The 19,277-nt window shown below is 52.5% G+C and overlaps 1 protein-coding gene across 2 annotated transcripts in view; it reads left to right on the top strand.

The window, feature by feature from the left end:
• Positions 1-19,277, top strand: part of SORL1 (sortilin related receptor 1) — a 55,157-nt gene that overhangs the window by 7,457 nt on the left and 28,423 nt on the right. For both annotated transcript variants that reach the window (XM_036397377.2, XM_036397376.2), the window contains exons 2-19: positions 2,664-2,780; positions 3,064-3,189; positions 3,492-3,653; positions 4,895-4,962; positions 5,918-6,098; positions 7,975-8,076; positions 8,780-8,949; positions 9,687-9,879; positions 10,466-10,583; positions 11,066-11,139; positions 12,717-12,805; positions 12,915-13,093; positions 14,009-14,195; positions 15,185-15,313; positions 15,547-15,632; positions 17,944-18,116; positions 18,290-18,421; positions 18,552-18,643. In XM_036397377.2, coding sequence (XP_036253270.2) covers positions 2,664-2,780; positions 3,064-3,189; positions 3,492-3,653; positions 4,895-4,962; positions 5,918-6,098; positions 7,975-8,076; positions 8,780-8,949; positions 9,687-9,879; positions 10,466-10,583; positions 11,066-11,139; positions 12,717-12,805; positions 12,915-13,093; positions 14,009-14,195; positions 15,185-15,313; positions 15,547-15,632; positions 17,944-18,116; positions 18,290-18,421; positions 18,552-18,643 — 2,378 coding nt within the window. The remainder of the gene's footprint in view (positions 1-2,663; positions 2,781-3,063; positions 3,190-3,491; positions 3,654-4,894; positions 4,963-5,917; positions 6,099-7,974; positions 8,077-8,779; positions 8,950-9,686; positions 9,880-10,465; positions 10,584-11,065; positions 11,140-12,716; positions 12,806-12,914; positions 13,094-14,008; positions 14,196-15,184; positions 15,314-15,546; positions 15,633-17,943; positions 18,117-18,289; positions 18,422-18,551; positions 18,644-19,277) is intronic.

Genomic DNA, 19,277 nt, shown 5'->3' with positions numbered 1-19,277 from the left:
GCTCTGAGAGGCTGCAAGGCAGCAAAAAACAAAAGCGTGACGCTCATAAACCCAACCAATGCCGTACAACCCCTTCCCAGGAGACTTACAGCATCCTTGTGTTGCTTTCTCCTGCTTTACACCCTCTAGTAAGAGCTTCTCCAGCTGCTCCAACCCTTCCTGCTGAGCTCTTCTCCCTCCTGCCAGGGAGCCAAACCTTGCCTGCCTCCAGCTTGCCTTTATATAGGGGCTCTGCCAAACTCAAACTGCTTGAGCTCCTCAAGGGCTAACAAGGCTCAGCTGGCCCCCCTGAACCCAAACACGTTGCCCCTGCCTTGTTTCTGGGTTTCCCTTCCCTTCTTAAGTCTCCCAGAAAGGGCTCTTGCTTGTCTGCTTTATCTTGCGAGAATAAAAAAGATGCAGAGGAGGTTTGCTGCTGAGGTCAAATCAAGGTGCAGGTAAGAGTCTCCTCTGGTTTTCCTGCTTTTGAAACTCCGAGTATTGGATTTCTTGTGGAAAAAAACCCAAAAAACCCCCAGAGAAGTACTGTTAAAGTTCATACTGAGGTAGTAACAAACCCCTCTTGGCTGAGAGGCTCTAAAGGGCCAAGTTTGTGTTCTAACAGTGCCCAGCTCCAGCCTGGCCACCAAAAAAGCTGCACCCAAAACAACCAACAGAGCTGTGGGAGATTTAAACAGGGTTATTCTGCTTCCAGAGCAGGGGAGGGGGACAGGGAGGGCAGAGCTCAGTTCCACACCCCAGGCTGTCTCAGTGAGCAGCAGCAATTCCTCCTCCTCCTCCTCTGGCCTGTTTCCCTGCATCCTCAAACAGCGTCTCTTCCTTTTAATTTTTATTTTGTTTTCTTTTCTGGCGGGCACGCAGGGCTCTGGCTGCCTGGCTTTGTAGCTGCTGCTGCTGCTGATGGCTGACCTAAATCTGAGCCGTGCTTGGAGCCGGGAGCTCCGGCGGGGTTTGCCCAGTGGAGGGGGGGTCCCTGCTGGGGAATGCTGCGGCCAGGGGGATGCTCGGGCATCAGGGAATGCTCCGGGCCTGGGGGATGGTCCAACCCCCGGGATGCTCTGGCCAGGGAGATGCTCGGGCACCGGGGAATGCTCCGGGCCTGGGGGATGGTCCAACCCCGGGGATGCTCTGGCCAGGGAGATGCTCCGACCCCCGGGGAATGCTCGGGCACCGGGGAATGCTCCGGGCCTGGGGGATGCTCCAACCCTCTGCATGTTCAGGTCCCCAGGGGATGCTCCAGCCCTGGAGATGCTCCAACCCTCGGCATGTTCAGGCCCCCAGGGGATGCTCTTGTCCTGGGGGATGCTCGGGCACCAGGGGATGCTCCAACCCCCGGGATGCTCCAGCCCTGGACATGCTCCAACCCCTAGCATGTTCGGCCCCTGGGGGATGCTCCAGCCCCCAGGGGTATTCTCCAGCCCTCAGGGGATGCTCCCAGCCAGGCTTGGGGTCGTTTCACTTTCCTCTCCTGTGAGCCTATTGCATAAGAGGGATTTGAGGGCTTCTACTTGGCTCTCCCCCCCCCCCCCCCTCCCTGCCTGTTTTCTTCCAGAATAAAGTCCTTGTTTTCCCAAGTGTTTGGCTTGCTGGAGGTTAAAGCAGCCCCTTCTGCAGGCAGTGCTGCTCGCTGATCCCGGGCTCAGTGAGAGCTGCAGGGTATCAAGCCTAAGAAGGGCTTATCCCTGTATTTTTACAGCTTCCCAAGGCCCCAGCTCCGGGGTTAGAGCCCTGGGCTGAGCTGTGGCGTGCGAGGGCTCAGGCACGCACTGCTCTGCTGCATCCATGGCCGGCCTGAGCTGCTCTCCCAGGCTCTCCTGGCTGTCCCTGCTGGCTGCTGACAGCCACAGAGGGTTTGTCCTGCACTGTCAGCTCCCCCTGTGCTGCTGCTGCGAGAGCTTCCCCATAGAAACCAGCGCTGGGCTGGCAGATACAGCTCACACGGGATAACGGGATTGTGCACGGCGCCGTGTGTGCTGGAAACCAGCAGGGAAACATGGAATATCCTGGGCTGGAAGGGAGCCAGCCCTTGGCCCTGCACAGAAACCCGAACAATGCCACCCTGAGCATCCCTGGGAGCAGTGTCCAAACGCTCCTGGGGCTGACACCCCACCAATCCCACCCTGAGCATCCCTGGGAGCAGGGTCCAAATGCTCCTGGAGCTCCTGGGGCTGACACCCCACCAATCCCACCCTGAGCATCCCTGGGAGCAGTGTCCAGACATTCCTGGAGCTTCTGGGGCTGTGCCCATTCCCTGGGGAGCCCCCAGCACCCTCTGGGGCAAGAACCTTCCCTGATATCCAGCTAAACCTGCCCTGAAGCAGCTCAAGGCAGTCGCTTGAGTGCTGCCACTGGTCACCAGAGAGAAGGGATGGGTGCCTGGCCCTCTGCCTCCCTGTGGCCTCATCAGCCTGGATTTGAAAACACTTCCCAGTCCTTGGTTTGAGTTTTCATTCTCATCATCCCCTGAATCCTGTTTGTCTGAGGAAGAATAAAGGGAAAACTTACCCTTTTAGGCACATTCTGCCAACGTGTTCAGGAGGGATGCTGCTGTGAATGAGTTTTCCCAAAGTCTGGTATTTCCAAGGAAGGGTGGCATGGGAGGATGCTTGCTGTCCCTGCGGGTGAGGCTGTGCCTCAGGGTGTCCTTTTCCTTGGCATTGCAGGTCAGCCTCAATGATTCCCACAATCAGATGGTCGTTCACTGGGCAGGAGAGAAGAGCAACGTGATTGTGGCCTTGGCCAGGGACAGCCTGTCCTTGCTGGGCCCCAAAAACAGCGATGTAAGTAACACACCCTGGCCCTCTCCAGGTGCACCAAGGTGGTGGTGGCTGCTGAGCTACAGCCTGGCTTGCTCTTGTGTCCTGAGACACAAAAAAAAGCCCACAAGTTTGGGTTCAGAGGCATAAAAATATTAAATATCCTCCGTGCTGCCCCATGGGTTCAAGGCATGGTTGGGAAAATCTCAAATCTTTCCCCACCTTGGAGCTCACTGAGTTTTCACCAAATCTGTCAGAAGGGAGCTCAGAACTTTGTGCTTCTCATTGTGGGGCTTCTCCTTTGCAGGTTTACGTGTCCTATGACTATGGGAAGAGTTTTAAGAAGATTTCGGAGAGGTTCAGCTTCGATGGGGGGAACAGCAGTGAGGTGGCCATCGCCCAGTTCTACCACAGCCCTGCTGACAACAAGAGGGTGAGGGGGATGTGGCAGCTGGGCCTTTGTCCCTGCTGTCACGGGGACAAAGATTGTTGGGGTATCTTCATGCTTCGGCCATTCAGGGTGACTGGACACACCTTAGGGTGTCCCTGGGGCAGAGGAGGTGTGTGCCAGGCACTTCTTGTGCCTTGGTGATGGTCAGAGTGTGGTGGGAGAGTGGGAAATTCTTCTCCTCCAAAGTTTGCCCTCCCAAAGGCTCCCGAGGGATGTGCACCTTCATTGCTGCCATGCCTGAGCTCTGCTCTGACCTTCTGCCCTGTCTGTCCCTCCACTCCCAGTATATCTTCGTGGATGCCTTTGCCCCGTACCTCTGGATCACCACCGACTTCTGCAACACCATCCAAGGCTTCTCCATCCCCTTCAGAGCAGCAGACCTCCTCCTGCACAGCAGGAACCCCAACCTCCTCTTGGGCTTCGACAGGTCTCACCCTAAAAAACAGGTGAGCGCTTTGCCCAGGTGGGGAACCAGCATCCTACCCTGCCCTGCTGGGATGTTCCTGTGGCCTCTCACAGCCGAGAGCCACTGTGCCTCGTGCAGGGCCGTGTGGCTTCATGCTCTGGCCATTCAGGGTGTCTGATCTCACATGCAGAGCTGTCCAAACCTGCCAGGTCACTCCCTTCTCTACAGTCTGTCCTGTTCTCACCTCTGGAGAATGAGGACACAATAGGTGACCGTGCTCACAGGGATCTGAGGATGAGGGAAGAGACGAGGATCTGACTCCATGTTTCAGAAGGCTTGATTTATTATTTTATGATATATATTATATTAAAACTATACTAAAAGACTAGAAGAAAGGATTTCATCAGAAGGCTGGCTAAGAATAGAATAAGAAAGAATCAATAACAAAGGCTTGTGGCTCTGACTCTGTCCGAGCCAGCTGGGCTGTGATTGGCCATTGATTAGAAACAACCACATGAGCCCAATCCCAGCTGCACCTGTTGCATTCCACAGCAGCAGATAACCATTGTTTGCATTTTGTTCCTGAGGCCTCTCAGCTTCTCAGGAGGAAGAATCCTAAGGAAAGGATTTTTCATAAAATGTGTCTGTGACACTCTGGCCGTTCAGGAGTCTGATCTCACACGCAGAGCTGTCCAAATCTGCCAGGTCACTCCCTTCCCTGCAGTCTGTCCTGTTCTCACCTCTGGAGAATGAGGACACAATACCTGCAGGCTGCCTGTCTTATTTCCCTTCCTTTCTCCTCCATCCACGCTACTCCCAACCACATCCATCACCCCAACCACTGTGGTCATAACTCACCACAGAGCACTGGCAGCTGAGGCAGGGTGACCTCTGCAGTGTTTCATGTGGGCCTGTGGTTTGCCTTTGGGTCCTGAATAACAAATTGCTGCTGGAATACAAACACTTTTTTTTTTCCCCTATGGAGTTGTTGGGTAAAGATTGAAAATAATTACAGCACCTTCAGATAGACACAGTGAGTAAAACCTGGAGGTGAAACAGTGGGAAATCCTTCTGGTAGAAGGCTAAAGGATGTTATTTTTGCTGTTTGGGTTATCTATTATTAACAGAAATTTTGCTGTTGCTCCAGGAGCTGCCACATGAAAATGAGCTACTCCATGAAAAGTCCTGGGAGTAGCCATGGATGGACACACTGGGTCTCTTGAAGGATTGGGTCTGTTTGTGTCCCAGTCCTACTGGCATCTCTCACCTTTGTTGTTGCAGCTCTGGAAATCAGATGACTTTGGCCAGACCTGGATAATGATTCAGGAGCACGTGAAGTCCTTTTCCTGGTATGTACTGCACCCAGCTCCTGTCGTTCAAGAGAAGACACTTCTCTTACACTGTGAAAATCAGAAATCTGGGTACCAGGGTGTGCCCCAGCCCTGCTCTCCTCACCCTGCACTGTGGGCACGTGCCAGGGCAGGGTGACAAGTGACAGCCTGGCATCCAAGGGCGTGACCTTGTTCACAGGGGTCTGAGGATGAGGGAAGAGACGAGGATCTGACTCCATGTTTTAGAAGGCTTGATTTATTATTTTATGATATATATTACATTAAAACTATACTAAAAGAATAGAAGAAAGGATTTCCTCAGAAGGCTGGCTAAGAATAGAATAGCAAAGAATGATAACAAAGGCTTGTGGCTCCGACAGAGTCCGAACCAGCTGGGCTGTGATTGGCCATTAATTAGAAACAACCACATGAGGCCAATCCCAGATGCACCTGTTGCATTCCACAGCAGCAGATAACCATTGTTTGCATTTTGTTCCTGAGGCCTCTCAGCTTCTCAGGAGGAAAAAAATCCTAAGGAAAGGATTTTTCATAAAAGATGTCTGTGACACAAGGGTGTTTCCCATTCCCCCTGCCCCATCTCCTTGCTCCAGGGGTGTTTCCCATTCCCCCTGCCCCATCTCCTTGCTCCAGGGGTGTTTCCCATTCCCCCTGCCCCATCTCCTTGCTCCGGGGGTGTTTCCCATTCCCCCTGCCCCATCTCCTTGCTCCGGGGGTGTTTCCCATTCCCCCTGCCCCATCTCCTTGCTCCAGGGGTGTTTCCCATTCCCCCTGCCCCATCTCCTTGCTCCAGGGGTGTTTCCCATTCCCCCTGCCCCATCTCCTTGCTCCGGGGGTGTTTCCCATTCCCCCTGCCCCATCTCCTTGCTCCAGGGGTGTTTTCCATTCCCCCTGCCCCATCTCCTTGCTCCTGCTGCCCTGTTCTCCCATGGCACCGTGTCCCCTGTGCCCGCAGGGGGGTTGAGCCCTACGACAAGCCCAGCACGGTGTACATCGAGCGGCACGAGCCCTCGGGGGCCTCGACCGTCATCCGCAGCACAGACTTCTTCCAGAGCCGGGAGAACAAGGACATCATCCTGGAGGATGTGCAAGATTTCCAGCTCAGGGACAAATACATGTTTGCAACCAAGTCTGTGGTGAGTGGTGTGCGAGGAGTTCGCTGCCGAGGGTGGATGTGGCGCAGAACCACAGCGGGCAGGAGCATCTGCCAGGGCTGGTGCTGCTCTCTGCTGCACCTCACGGCCTTCAGAGCTGGCTGGCTTGTCACAGAGGTGTCACCCAGCCCGCCAGCAGCTGCCACCCCCTGTGGGCTCACAGCAGCGGCTGCCCGTGCTGCTCTCCCCGTGGTGTTTCCCTGCCCCTGCCTCGGGCAGGCTGGGCAGAAGTAGGTCAGCCCTGCAGAGGGCTGGGAGCAGGGAAAAACCAGAGGATGGCTGGGAAGGACATCGGGGTGGGGGTGGCAGGGGAAGGGGGATGTGGCTCGGTGGTTAAAGGAGGCCGCTTGTCAGAGGAGATTACCGTCAAATGTGGACCAGCTCCAAGCAGCCTAATGTGCTCCAGCCTGGAAAGAAAGCTGCATTTTCAGTCTGCTTGCCTAAGAAAAGAGGATGTGGGTGAGCAAAAGTGATCTTTTGGTCCCTCTGCAGCCAGAGCCTCTCTGTGCTTTTTACAGTTCTTGGCCAAATTCGAACAAACCTGAAAGAAAGCAAGAAAGTGTCAGTGCTTCCTCTGAGGGCCAGGCCTTTCTAGATCAGAAACAGCATCAGAGGGATAAAGTCCTGATCCTTCTAGAATGCAAAGAGCAGCTTTCTTTTCAGAAGATGCATTTCTCCCCTGCAGCTACCATCGAGTGTTTTAAGAAGGAACTCTTTATTTAGGGGTGGCTGCTGGCAGAACCAGGGAGGGTTTCCTAGGCAGTCAGTGACAGCTGTGTCACCTCCGGCCCCCTGAGCGGGCACAGCAGGTGTCTGACAGAGGCAGGGAACATTTGCAGAGCAAGTTCAGTTTCTCAGAAGTCTCCCTTGCAGGTAGTACAGCCTGTAACTCCCGGGCCCATCCCCTTGGCGCTGTGCCTGCTCTGTGGTTTGCAGGAGATTTTATCGAGGGCTCGGTGCTGGTGTGGGGTGAAACACTGGGGGTGGTTTGTGTCTCTGCAGGGAAGCCACTGAGCCGAGGGACAGCATTCTGAAAGCATGAGGAGAGTTTGGGCACCATTTAGGCGTGCTTTGGAGCTTTTCCTGCTTCTGGAGCACTCAGGGGCCAGCGGGCAGCACTCCCTGCTTCCTCCTGCAGCTGTAATGACTAAACACCAATAAAATCACCCATATTCCACCCCACAGCAAGCTCTGCTGGGAAACACCGAGACAGAGGGAGGCTGGCTGCAAACCCCTCATTTGGGAGTCACATCCCCAGTCTGGAATGAGGCGCTTTCCTCCAAGCCTGGCTGCAGCAGGGGCGGTGCTGGGGGAAGGACAGGCTGGGTGGCAGCGGCGCCCAGGGCTCTGACTTCTGCTCCTTTCCGTGGGAGGCACGGTTGCTTAGTGATACAGAGGATGGGGGAAAAAAAAAAAAAAAGAAAAAAAAAACAAACCAAAAACCAGGCCGCTTATTTTTGGAGCCTAGATCTGGGTTTAGGTCCTCGCCATTGGCATCCTGTATGAAATAGGGTTGCCCCCAGCTTTTTTACTTTCTCAGCTTCACACTGGTGCCTTTCGTTTTGCGCAAATCAGGTAAAAATAGGAAGGAGAGGTCAGTGTGCTCTGAGGAGAAAGGAGGCATTAAACCCAGCCTCCTTACCCCCACCTGACTGACCAGGAAGGACAGTTTGTCTCCTTGCTGAGCCCTGGCTGTGGCAATTTAAACCCTGGGTGGGGATCACTGCTCCCAGCATCGCGCTGCTGCCATGCTTTGCCCACGTGCAGGGAGGGGGAAGGCACTGGGGGATCCCAGTGGAGGTGAGGGTGGTTTTTAGGGGTGAGAGCCCCTCCTAACGTGTCCCTGTGCTCTGCACAGCGTTTGCTCGGCAGCTCACAGCCCCCCTCGGTCCAGCTCTGGGTCTCCTTCAACCGCAAGCCCATGCGGGTGGCACAGTTCGTTACCAAGCATCCAATTAAGGTAAGTGGTGCTTCCCGAGCAGCTTCCCAGCTCCCTGCCTTGCCAAGGACACCCTGCGGTGCCAGCAGCAGCTCCAGATGCTGCAGGAGATGGAAAGGACCTCGTATGACCCTGCTGGAGGGGTGGCAGAGCAAAGGCTCACATTTGGATGATCTTACACGATGGCACCTGGACAGTCACTGGGGATGGGGCTGGCAGTGAAGCTCAGATACCAGAGAGGGGCTGATCCTACCCCTCTGACTCTGCTTTTGGGGACTTTGCCTCTTCCCATGGCATGGGGTGCACTGGCATGACCTGGAGCACCCAATTCTTGCAGGCTGAGGAAGCCCAGGGCACCGCCAGGGCTTGCAAAGAGTCCCTGATGCATGAACCAAACATGCCGTGGTGTCCCCAGGCTGGTGGGGACGAAGGAGGGCGTGAGAAGCAAATTTTGGTGCTTGGCAGGGCAGTGGGGTGCACTCCCAGCCTCAGGGGGGTCCAGAGACCCAGCAGACATGGGGCTTGGTGACCAATGCTGCTCCAGGGGGCTTTGCAGGGCAGAGGGTGGGAATCACTGTGGGGGGAACACAACAGAAAAAGCAAAGTGGAGATTTTCCACCTGCTGAGTGGAAAAAAATACAAAAAAGTGGAGGCAAGATAAGAGGAAATCCAAACCAGCCTGTGCGCACACACACACACAGAGTCTGTTCCTTGTGTCCCAAAGGAATATTACATTGCTGATGCCTCAGAGGACCAGGTGTTTGTGTGTGTCAGCCACGACAACAACCGCACCAACCTCTACATCTCGGAGGCTGAGGGCCTGAAGTTCTCCCTGTCTCTAGAAAATGTGCTCTACTACAGCCCAGGGGGGGCTGGCAGCGACACCTTGGTCAGGTAAGACAGGACTTATCATAGCAATGGTCTCCTGAACGGGGAATAATTAGCATTGGCTCCATGATTGCAGAAGGCTGCAATCTATTATACTATATTACTATAATTTTACTATAATTTTATTTTACTATAATTTTACTATAATTTTATTTTGTTATATTATTCTACACTATATTACTATTTTATACTATATTATACTATATTCTACTATTTTATACTATACTATACACTATAGTAAAATATTCTATTATACTATATTATATTATTCTATTATATTCTATATTCTATTGTTCTATTCTATTATACTATATAATACTCTACTATACTTATTAAGAAGCTCATTACCCTTTCAGTCCAATACAGTTTTACTTAATTGGTCAATCCATCCAAACACCATCCAGTGTCCAATTAGGAAACCACCCTTTGGTGAACAAATCTCCATAACCCATTCCACATGTGGACAACAACAGGTGCAGCAAGTGGAGATAAGAATTGTTTCTCATTCTTTTCTCTGAGCTTTCTCAGAGCTTCCCAGGAAAGTCCTGGGAGAGAGCTGTCTCTCTCTGTTCAGAGGATTTGTGATTTTCCATAAGGACTCACCCCATGGCAAATGAGAACATCGTCGACCAAAATCCGCGATTTTTGGCTCTGCCACATCAGCACCTTACCTTTGCCTGCCAATACTCCACATCCCCAGACTTATGGGAAGGGCTTCAATTTCCATTCCCCCCACCCCACAGGTACTTTGCCAACGAGCCCTTCGCAGATTTCCACCGCGTGGAAGGCGTGCGGGGCGTCTACATCGCCACGCTGATCAACGGCTCCTTCAGCGAGGAGAACATGCGCTCCGTCATCACCTTCGACAAGGGCGGCACCTGGGAGCTGCTCCAGCCCCCCACACAGACCCATTACGGGGAACACATCGACTGCCAGGTACCACAGGGCTCTGGGACGGGGAGAAGACCCCCAAAAGTGGCATTTGGGGATGTGGTTTATTAGGGATGGGCTCAGTGATCTGGGAGAACATGCGCTCCGTCATCACCTTCAACAAGGGCGGCACCTGGGAGCTGCTCCAGCCCCCCCACAGACCCATGATGGGGAGCACACTGACTGCAAGGTACCATGGTGTGGTGGGACAAGGAGAAGACCCCCAAAAGTGGCATTTGGGGCTGTGGTTTATTAATGAGGGGTTTGGTGATCTTGGAGAACATGTGCTCCATCATCACCTTCAACAAGGGCGGCACCTGGGAGCTGCTCCAGCCCCCACACAGACCCATGATGGGGAGCACACTGACTGCAAGGTACCATGGTGTGGTGGAACAAGGAGAAGAGCCCCAAAAGTGGCATTTGGGGATTTATTAGTGGTGGGCTTGGTGATATTGGAGGTGTTTTCACTCTACGAAAAGAGGTTGAAACAGCAACGCCACCTCGAGGGAGTCCCTCCTGGCCTTTCCAAGCAGAGAGGGCTGCATTAGACAGCATGAGGGGTGGGTGTTAATCCACTGTCCTGCTTTCCCAGTTGTCCCAGGGCTGCTCTCTCCACCTGGCCCAGCGCCTGAGCCAGCTGCTGAATTTCCAGCTGCGCAGGATGCCCATTCTCTCCAAGGAGTCGGCACCAGGACTGATCATTGCCACTGGTACTGCTTTTCCCTTGGCTTGGGGGGTGCTGTTGCCAGGCAGTATTTAGTTTGTACAAGCAGGTTATAAAATGCAATTAAATGGTGCATTTTGCTGTCCTTTCCCTGCTGCAGTCCCCATACAGTAATTACAGAGGGAACATTTCACTGCAGCACAGTGATGTGAGAAACCTGCTCTGTTCTGATCCTCTTTCCTGATCCTCGTGAAGGGCTTCTTTAAGATTCAGAAATTCCTGTTTGTCTCGCTCTGTTACTGAAGAAAGCACACATTTTGTTTAATCATATTTGTAGCCATGGGTTTTTCCCCCATCTGCTTTGAAAACTTGAAATAGTCCTTGAAATATTTGCTTTTGAAGGGATTAATTTATAGTGTGAAAAATCATCTCCTCAATCACAGATAAAAATAGTTTGGAGGTGTCTGGCTTCCTTTTAAGCAATCACTTTGCATTCCACAAGAAGGATGATTTCTCCCATTCTCCCAGGCTCCGTTGGCAAGAACATGGCAAGGAAAACCAATGTTTATATCTCGAGCAGCGCTGGAGCAAGGTGGAGAGAGGTAAGGCTGCTCTTACCCCTGCCAGATCAGCCAGAGTGGTGGGGGAACAGAAAGAATTTTGGCAGCAGTATAAATGAGTTACATTAAAGGTGATTTCATATGAATACAAGAGCTGGAAGGTGCTCAATGCCTTAAAACGAGGGAAAAAGGTTTTTAGATGAAGGACCAGGTGTGGGTTGGTTGGAGAGGAGCCTCTGGTGTGGATGGTGGATTCAGACACAGGAGAGCTTCTCCTCTGTTCTTCCTTTACACCTGGCAGGACTTTTCCTCAGCATTTGGTGTCTTTGAGGTGGGACTGACAGCCAGGACTTGGTGTGTGAGAGAGTCTGGAGAGGCTCTGGCTCCTTCCAGAGAAATGGGAGCTGCCCTCGGTTTATGGGGAGTGTGCTGCTGTTTACTGAGTGGATGTTCTGGTCTGTGGCAGTGTTTGTGGTGTGCCTGTGCACTGTGCAGCCAGTGCAATGTGGTATTCCAACATCTGCAAGCCATTTAATCCTGGGAGCTGAGCAGCCTCCTCTCCCCCTGCGAGTGCTGCGCGGTCGGCGTGAGGTCTGGGCAGCTGCACTGGGGCTGGGGACACGCCACCGGTCTGGCTGATGCCAAAGGTGGTTCAGAGGCTGCTCCTGGCTCCAAAACCCAGCTGGAGAGCAGCTGTGGGGACCCTGCAGCCAGGCAGGAGCTGACAGATGGGACAGGGTATCCAAAACCAGAGACTCTCAGGTGCCAAGCTCCACAGGTCTGCCTTGGAGTGCAGTTAAAACATTCTGAGGAAGCGTTGATCCAGAGCTCCTGACTGATGTTTGTATCATGAGCAGAGGTGCAGAATGACCCAGCAGTGCAGCTGAGAAGCAGCACCACAGCTCCTCCTGCTCAGCTTTGGCTGGGAGGCTCTGCAGATCACAGGGGTGATTTCACAGCCCAGAGAAGAAAGGAACAATGCATTCAGAGCCCTGAATGTCCCCAAGTGTGGCAGCACGTCCTGTGAGCAGGGTCTGGCACGGACACACTCCCTGTTTTCATCCCAAGGTGCTCTGGGCTCCCTGGATGGGAAAGCAAAGCTGATTGTGTGCTGGAGGTGTAGGTGAGCGTGAGATCCAAGCTTCTTGCCATGGATGAATTGTCTCCAGGGCTTGTTTCTGCATGCCATGGCCCCACTTCTCTCTGAACATTCACAAGACCTTCCACAGCCTGAGGGCCAACTTCTCTGCAGTCCTGGGACGGCCACAAGTCACTGCTGGGTGTCAGGAAAGCCTCACAGAGGTGACAAATGAGAGGAGGAGTGATGGACTCTGGTTCTGTGTCATGGTGCTTCTTCCACTGATTCTTTCCCTGCACAGAGCACAGGAGGAGCAGAGTCCAGGGCTCAGGGCACCTTTTACACACATCTCTTGTGGGAAATGGGCTGGCTATTCTCATCTGCAGATGGTGTCCCATAAACACTTGAATCTCTGGTGCCTCCAGATACTTGATTTGGCCCAGGCTGAAGCATTAGCTTGGCTCAGGCAGAGTTTCTGACCAAGCCATTTCCCTTGACTCAGCAGAGCTCTGATCACCCCTCAGCACTGTCTCTCTTCCAGGCACTGTCTGGACCCCACTACTACACCTGGGGTGACCACGGTGGAATTCTGGTGGCCATCGCCCAAGGCACCGAGACCGACCAGCTCAAGTGAGTGTCAGGGCACAGGGACTGCTCTGCTGCTTGGCTGGCCATGGCAGAGAGTGCCCTGCAGCAGGACATGCCCCTGGCACCTCTCCCAATCTCCTTTTTTGTGCAGGTACAGCACAAACGAAGGGGAAACCTGGAAAGTGTTCACGTTCTCGGAGAAGCCGGTGTTTGTGTACGGGCTCCTGACCGAGCCTGGCGAGAAGAGCACCATATTCACCATCTTTGGCTCCTACAAGGAGAATGGCCACAGCTGGCTGATCCTGCAGATCAACACCACTGACGTGCTGGGTAAGGGGATGGGTGGCAGAGCCATCTCTGGGGTGGCTCTGCAGGTTGGAGGGAGGGCATCTCCTCATGCCCTGTCCCAAGTGTCTCATGTCCATGTGGACACAGCTGCTGGAGGCAGTCCTGTGCTCTCCCTGTATTCCTTCCCTCCTCACTGAGGAATTTGTTGAAAAGGAAAAGAGAAAAAAAAAAAAATCCTTCTGAAGGCTTGTGCCTATGAATGTTTTATAACCCATTTCAGCTTTGATTGCGAGGCAGCATTTTAATCAAAGCGCAGTTAAACCCAGCAGAGGAATTTGCTTGACTAAAATTTATCACCGATTCCCTTGACATTTTGTTGGGAACAGTTCTGTTTGGTAACCAGAACGAGTTCATTCAGATTCCCTGTCACTGCCACGGAGCTGCCTGTTCCCTCCTGTCACCGTGTGCTGCCGCACGCTCCCAGCTGGAGCCTTCCCTTCCCTTCCCTTGCTTTTTGGGGGAGGTTTTGTGCCGCTGGAGAGGGGAGAGAATCACAGAATGAACTAGGTGGGAAAAGACTTTTAGTTGGAAAAGACCCAACACATCCTCATCAATTAAACCATGGCAGGAGTGCCACGTTCAGGCTTGTTTTAAACACCTCCAGGGATGGTGACTCCATCTCTTCCCTGGTCAGGTGATTCCAGTGCCCAATCCCTCTTTCAGTGAAGAATTTTTCCCTGATGTCCAACCTAAACTTCCCCTGGCACAGCTTAAGGCTGTGTCCTCTTGTTCTCTCAGTGGTTGCCTGGGACAAGAGGCATTCCTGTGGTGTGGGGCTGGATGCCAGCACGCCTGGCACTCCTGGGTACCCAGGGACATCAGCATCTCCCTGTCTTTAAACCTGGAGCACTGTAAATCCTGCACTTTTCTGCACCCCAACCTTGTTTCTCCTCTCAGGGGTCCCTTGCACAGAGAATGACTACAAGCTGTGGTCACCCTCGGATGAGCGAGGCAATGAGTGTTTGCTGGGGCATAAAACCGTTTTCAAAAGGAGGACTCCTCATGCAACCTGCTTCAATGGGGAAGACTTTGACAGGCCTGTCATGGTCTCCAACTGCTCTTGTACGAGGGAGGACTTTGAATGGTAAAATACCAATTAATTTCTTCTAGTCTGGATTGTAAATCCAAGATAAGTATCTGTGACCAATCGCTCTGAGTGAGCAAACATCCAATTTATGTAGCTCGGAATGTCCCTGCTTCATTTTATAGCAGAGAGGAAACTAAACAGACTGAAAACAACCTTTCATTAATAACAGGGCATGAGACTTAATTAATGTCTTTAGAGCCTTTTGGGAGCCTCTGAAAGGTTCCACGGAAAAGGGAAGTATTGTTAATCCATCACCTTCCGAAGGAGAATGGGTAATTTCCCATCACAGACAGAGACCCACTAAAAATCTTTGTGATTCTGTAGCCACAGGGGTGCAGCTGGCCCTGCTATTGCCCTTTGACTGCAATTCCCACAATCCTGACACTGCTTTCAGGATCAGGAAACACTCTCTGGCAAACTGATGTAAAGGTTTGGGGTTAGAAAGGAAACTGCTTTTGAGGGCCTGGGCTTTCAGTGGAGCTCACACCAGGCTGCTCCTGTCTGATGCTGAGACCAAGTCTGGCTCAGCACAAGCAGACTGAGAGCAGGGCTGATGCGAGCCTGCCTCAGAAATCAGCCCTGGGCTCCCTACAGAATGCCACTGACAAAACCTCTCTCCCCCACAGCATTTTCCAAAGAACAGCCACACTGTAACTCCCCTTTTGCCAGCAGGACCAGCCAAGAGACAGAGCAGTGACCCGAGCCAGCTCAGCAGCAGCACTGGGGCTTGCAGCCAGCTTTGCAGAGCAACTGCCTCAGCTCTGCCTCACCTTCCCCAGCCTGCCCAGCCACGGCAGAGCTGATTTGCAAAGTGTTCTTGAAACAGCCTGCCTGGCTGGGAGATGTTCTGTGCAGCTAAATACTGATAATGAATGAAGGGTCACTTTGGGTTCTTAAAAGTTCTATGCAAAAATAGACTCATGGTATAGCGTGGCTGCATTTTTTGCTTTTCCCTGTCCCTCCCTATGTCTTTCTTCTCCTTGCAGTGATTTTGGCTTCAAGCTGAGCGATGACTTGTCCTTAGAAGTTTGTGTCCCTGACCCTGAGTTTGCTGGCAAGCCCTATGACCCACCAGTCCCTTGCCCTGTTGGCTCAACCTACAGGAAGACTCGAGGGTATGTGCTGTGCTTGGGAGGGCAACCTGATATTCCAAGTGCTGGAATTTATCTTACTGGCGATTTAAAAAACCCCAAACAACCACAACACCCACGAGAGTGGCAGCAAACAAACGGCATGTTAGCACATACATGGCAATTAAACACCACAGCTTATTCTGGCTGCACAGGGTGGTTTGTTCACAGTTTTTTTTTTCTCCATGGAATAAACTGCCCGGCTCTGTGTGTTGCAGCTACAGGAAGATCTCTGGGGACACTTGCACGGGTGGAGACGTCGAGTCGCGGCTGGAGGGGGAGCTGGTGCCGTGCCCGCTGGCGGGTGAGTGTGAGCACCAGGAGCCGCTCTGGGCACAAGGGCCCCATTCATAAAACCTTTGGCTGGTGCCTCAGGGACCAGGCACAGAGTCCCAGAGGGCTCTCAGACAAAACCTGTGACACAGGAGCCTGGGTGGGTTACAAATCGCCCTCTCCTGTCCCGTGGCCGGAGCTTCTGAGGGTCCTGCTCAGGAGCAGTGGCTGCCCACAGTGCAGAGCCCTCAGGGGCAGGCTGCAAGCAGGAGCCCCTGCACCCTGCTCATGTCCTTGCTGCAGCTGGCTTGAACCCAGCCAGAAAGACAGGAATTAGATCAAAGATACCCCCATCCTTGGGAAGGTCCCCTTGGGAAGGTGTGACTGTGTCACAGGGTCCGAGGATGAGGGAAGAGATGAGGATCTGACTCCATGTTTCAGAAGACTGATTTATTATTTTATGATATATATTATGTTAAAACTATACTAAAAGAATAGAAGAAAGGATTTCATCAGAAGGCTAGCTAACAATAGAATAAGAAAGAATGAATAACAAAAGCTTGGGGCTCAGACAGAGAGTCCGAGCCAGCTGGGCTGTGATTGGCCATTAATTAGAAACAACCACATGAGGCCAATCCCAGATGCACCTGTTGCATTCCACAGCAGCAGATAACCATTGTTTGCATTTTGTTCCTGAGGCCTCTCAGCTTCTCAGGAGGAAAAATCCTAAGGAAAGGAATTTTCATAAAATATCATGGCTACAGGAAGGTCCCACTCTGAGACAGCCACCGTGTGCAGCTGAACCATGGCCCTTTGAGGCCATACCAGGGCAGGCCTTCATCCCTCACACCTCTGCCTGCCAGAATTCACCCTCCCCATCCTCATTTTCTCCTCTGGAACGTACAAGGCACTGTAGCAGTGCTGTGCTCCTGTGCTGCCAGAGTTATTTGCATTCTGCTCATTAGAGCTTTAATTTAATCTGCCGTCACGAGCTGCGTGATCAGCGTTGCTGCTTGCTGCAGCTCCAGAGCCTCAGGCAGGGCAGGGGCTCGTGGAAGGGCTGGGGAGCTGAGCAGAGCAGCCAGACCCACCAGCAGCAGGCTCCTCTGCACTGCCCTAAAATTTTTCAGCGTGCAAAAGATATTCCAGGTGTGGAACAGCACGGGAAGCATCCCCTGCGCTGGGACTCCTGCCAGCTCTGCACTCAGCTTTACTCCTGACACGTTCTTCACTCCTCTGAGCCCTCTTGAGCTATTTGGAGAGCTGTGTTGGGCATGCTGAGAAGGGCCCTGCTGATTGCAAAGTAAACCTGCTGTCCCCACGGGCTGGCCTTTGAAGTGCTGTGTTCCCAGAGATGGGCTGGGGATCCGTGCTGGCTCGCTCCATGGTAACACTTTCATGTACAGGATCTGTTTCATATCTCCCTATAATCTCATTAGGGATGCACAGCCAGAGTTACTTACTGACATTAGCTCTACTCATTAATAGCATTATTGGGCTTGACTGGTGGTGGGATAATGCCCAGGAGACTTTGTCCTGGACCAGGATCCCATTACCTGGATTCGGCTCCACTGGGAAACAAAACCCACTCTGGGATATTTCCTGGGCCAGTGTCCCTGAGGACTTGCAGAGTTGCATCACTCCCACTCTTTTTAATGTTGGGGATTTTTAAGGAAGAGGAGATCTGTGACCATGTTCACAGGGGTCTGAGGATGAGGGAAGAGACGAGGATCTGACTCCATGTTTCAGAAGGCTTGATTTATTATTTTATGATATATATTATATTAAAAGTATACTAAAAGAATAGAAGAAAGGATTTCCTCAGAAGGCTGGCTAAGAATAGAATAAGAAAGAATCAATAACAAAGGCTTGTGGCTCTGACTCTGTCCGAGCCAGCTGGGCTGTGATTGGCCATTGATTAGAAACAACCACATGAGCCCAATCCCAGATGCCACCTGTTGCATTCCACAGCAGCAGATAACCATTGTTTGCATTTTGTTCCTGAGGCCTCTCAGCTTCTCAGGAGGAAAAATCCTAAGGGAAGGAATTTTTCATAAAAGATGTCTGTGATCAGTATTTTGTTTCTTATTGGCAGCACGAAAGGGGTCGGGGCAGGTTCTGTGCTTCCTCCTCCTCCTCCTCCTGGACCAGACAATGCCCAGAGTGTGTGCCCAGCCCCATGTGAGGCCATTACCACATTCCCATTAACCTAATCCCACTGAGACAAAAGCTCTTTCCCTCCCCGAGGTGCCAAACCAGGGGTGAAAAACACCTGCTATTTTCTTTCTTTTGCCCCTCGAGTAGCCAAAAAACAGCCACTAAATCAGGCATTGTTGTTGCAGAGGAGAACGAGTTCATCCTGTACGCCACCCGATACTCCATCCACCGATACGACCTGGCCTCGGGTGTCAGCGAGGAGCTGCCCCTGGCCGGGCTCAGGGGTGCTGTGGCCCTGGATTTTGACTACGAGCACAACTGCCTCTACTGGGCTGATGTCACTCTGGACATCATCCAGGTGAGCTGGGAGCAGGGATGCATCACCCCCTTGCCACCGGGGTGTTGCATCCACACCCTGAAATGCAAATGTTTGTCCTGGTGCTCCTCCCCTCCGAGCTGCTGTCCCCTGACCTTTCAGGATTCAGGCAGTTCCTCGTCTTTTATTCTGATTATTTTTATGCTTTTCCCCAGCGTCTCTGTCTCAACGGCAGCTCTGGGCAGGAAATAATCATAAGCACTGGGTTGGAAACAGTGGAAGCTTTGGCTTTTGAGCCTCTCAGCCAGCTGCTCTACTGGGTCAACGCTGGGATTCCCAAAATCGAGGTACAGCTCTGCCCACCCGTGGCAGTGCATATTTTATTAAGGAGCAGTTAACTGCCTGCCACAGATTCTGTGTCACTTCAAGCAGTGCCAGTAGCAAACACACCTGTCCTGGCTTTGGTTTTGGGTCTAGGTTGCCAATCCGGATGGAGACCTGAGACTGACTGTCCTCAACTCCTCGATACTGGAGCGACCCAGAGCCCTGGCTCTGGTTCCTCGAGATGGGTAAGAAAGGAAACATCACAAGTATTTCCCTGCTATTCCCAAGGAAAACTGCTGCTCCTTCACTTCCTCCTCAGGGAGGACAGCTCGGTGAGGTGAAACTGGGGACAGGCACAGCACAGTCCTGCCCTGTGGAGCCCACTGTCACCACTGCATCCCCAACTAAGGCACCAGCTCCCTCAGAGCACAGATCACCAACTGTTAATTCCTTCCTGCCCATACATATCCATTGGTAAATAACTTTTCCTGCCTGCAAAACTGGTCTGGTCAGTGGGGGAAGCTGCAGTGATGCGTGAGAAACTGAGCTGTGTTCGAATTCAAGAGCCAAATCTGAGCTACATCTTTTTGGGGTTTGGCCTCGGCTACGAATGTAAGCTCTGACAAACCAAAGCAGTTCATGGCAAGGTAACCTGCAGCTGCACTCCCACCACAGAGCCTGCAGCTCAAAAGCTGCTGTGCTGCTCATAAATCTGCTGCTGGTGGCGTTCATTAGAATTGCAGAGCTCCCTGTTCAAAGGCATGTCGAGCAAGGGGCACGGAATGTGGAGCATTCCCCCCTCTGCCTCTCCTAACCCCAATCCTTTTGATGAGCTGCTGTGACCGTGTTCACAGGGCTCTCAGGTTGAGGGAAGAGACA

The sequence above is a fragment of the Molothrus ater genome, chromosome 22, assembly GCF_012460135.2.
Source record: "Molothrus ater isolate BHLD 08-10-18 breed brown headed cowbird chromosome 22, BPBGC_Mater_1.1, whole genome shotgun sequence".
In the NCBI taxonomy this organism is placed as follows: Eukaryota; Metazoa; Chordata; class Aves; order Passeriformes; family Icteridae; genus Molothrus; species Molothrus ater.
This window is presented reverse-complemented; position numbering and strand designations above follow the sequence as displayed.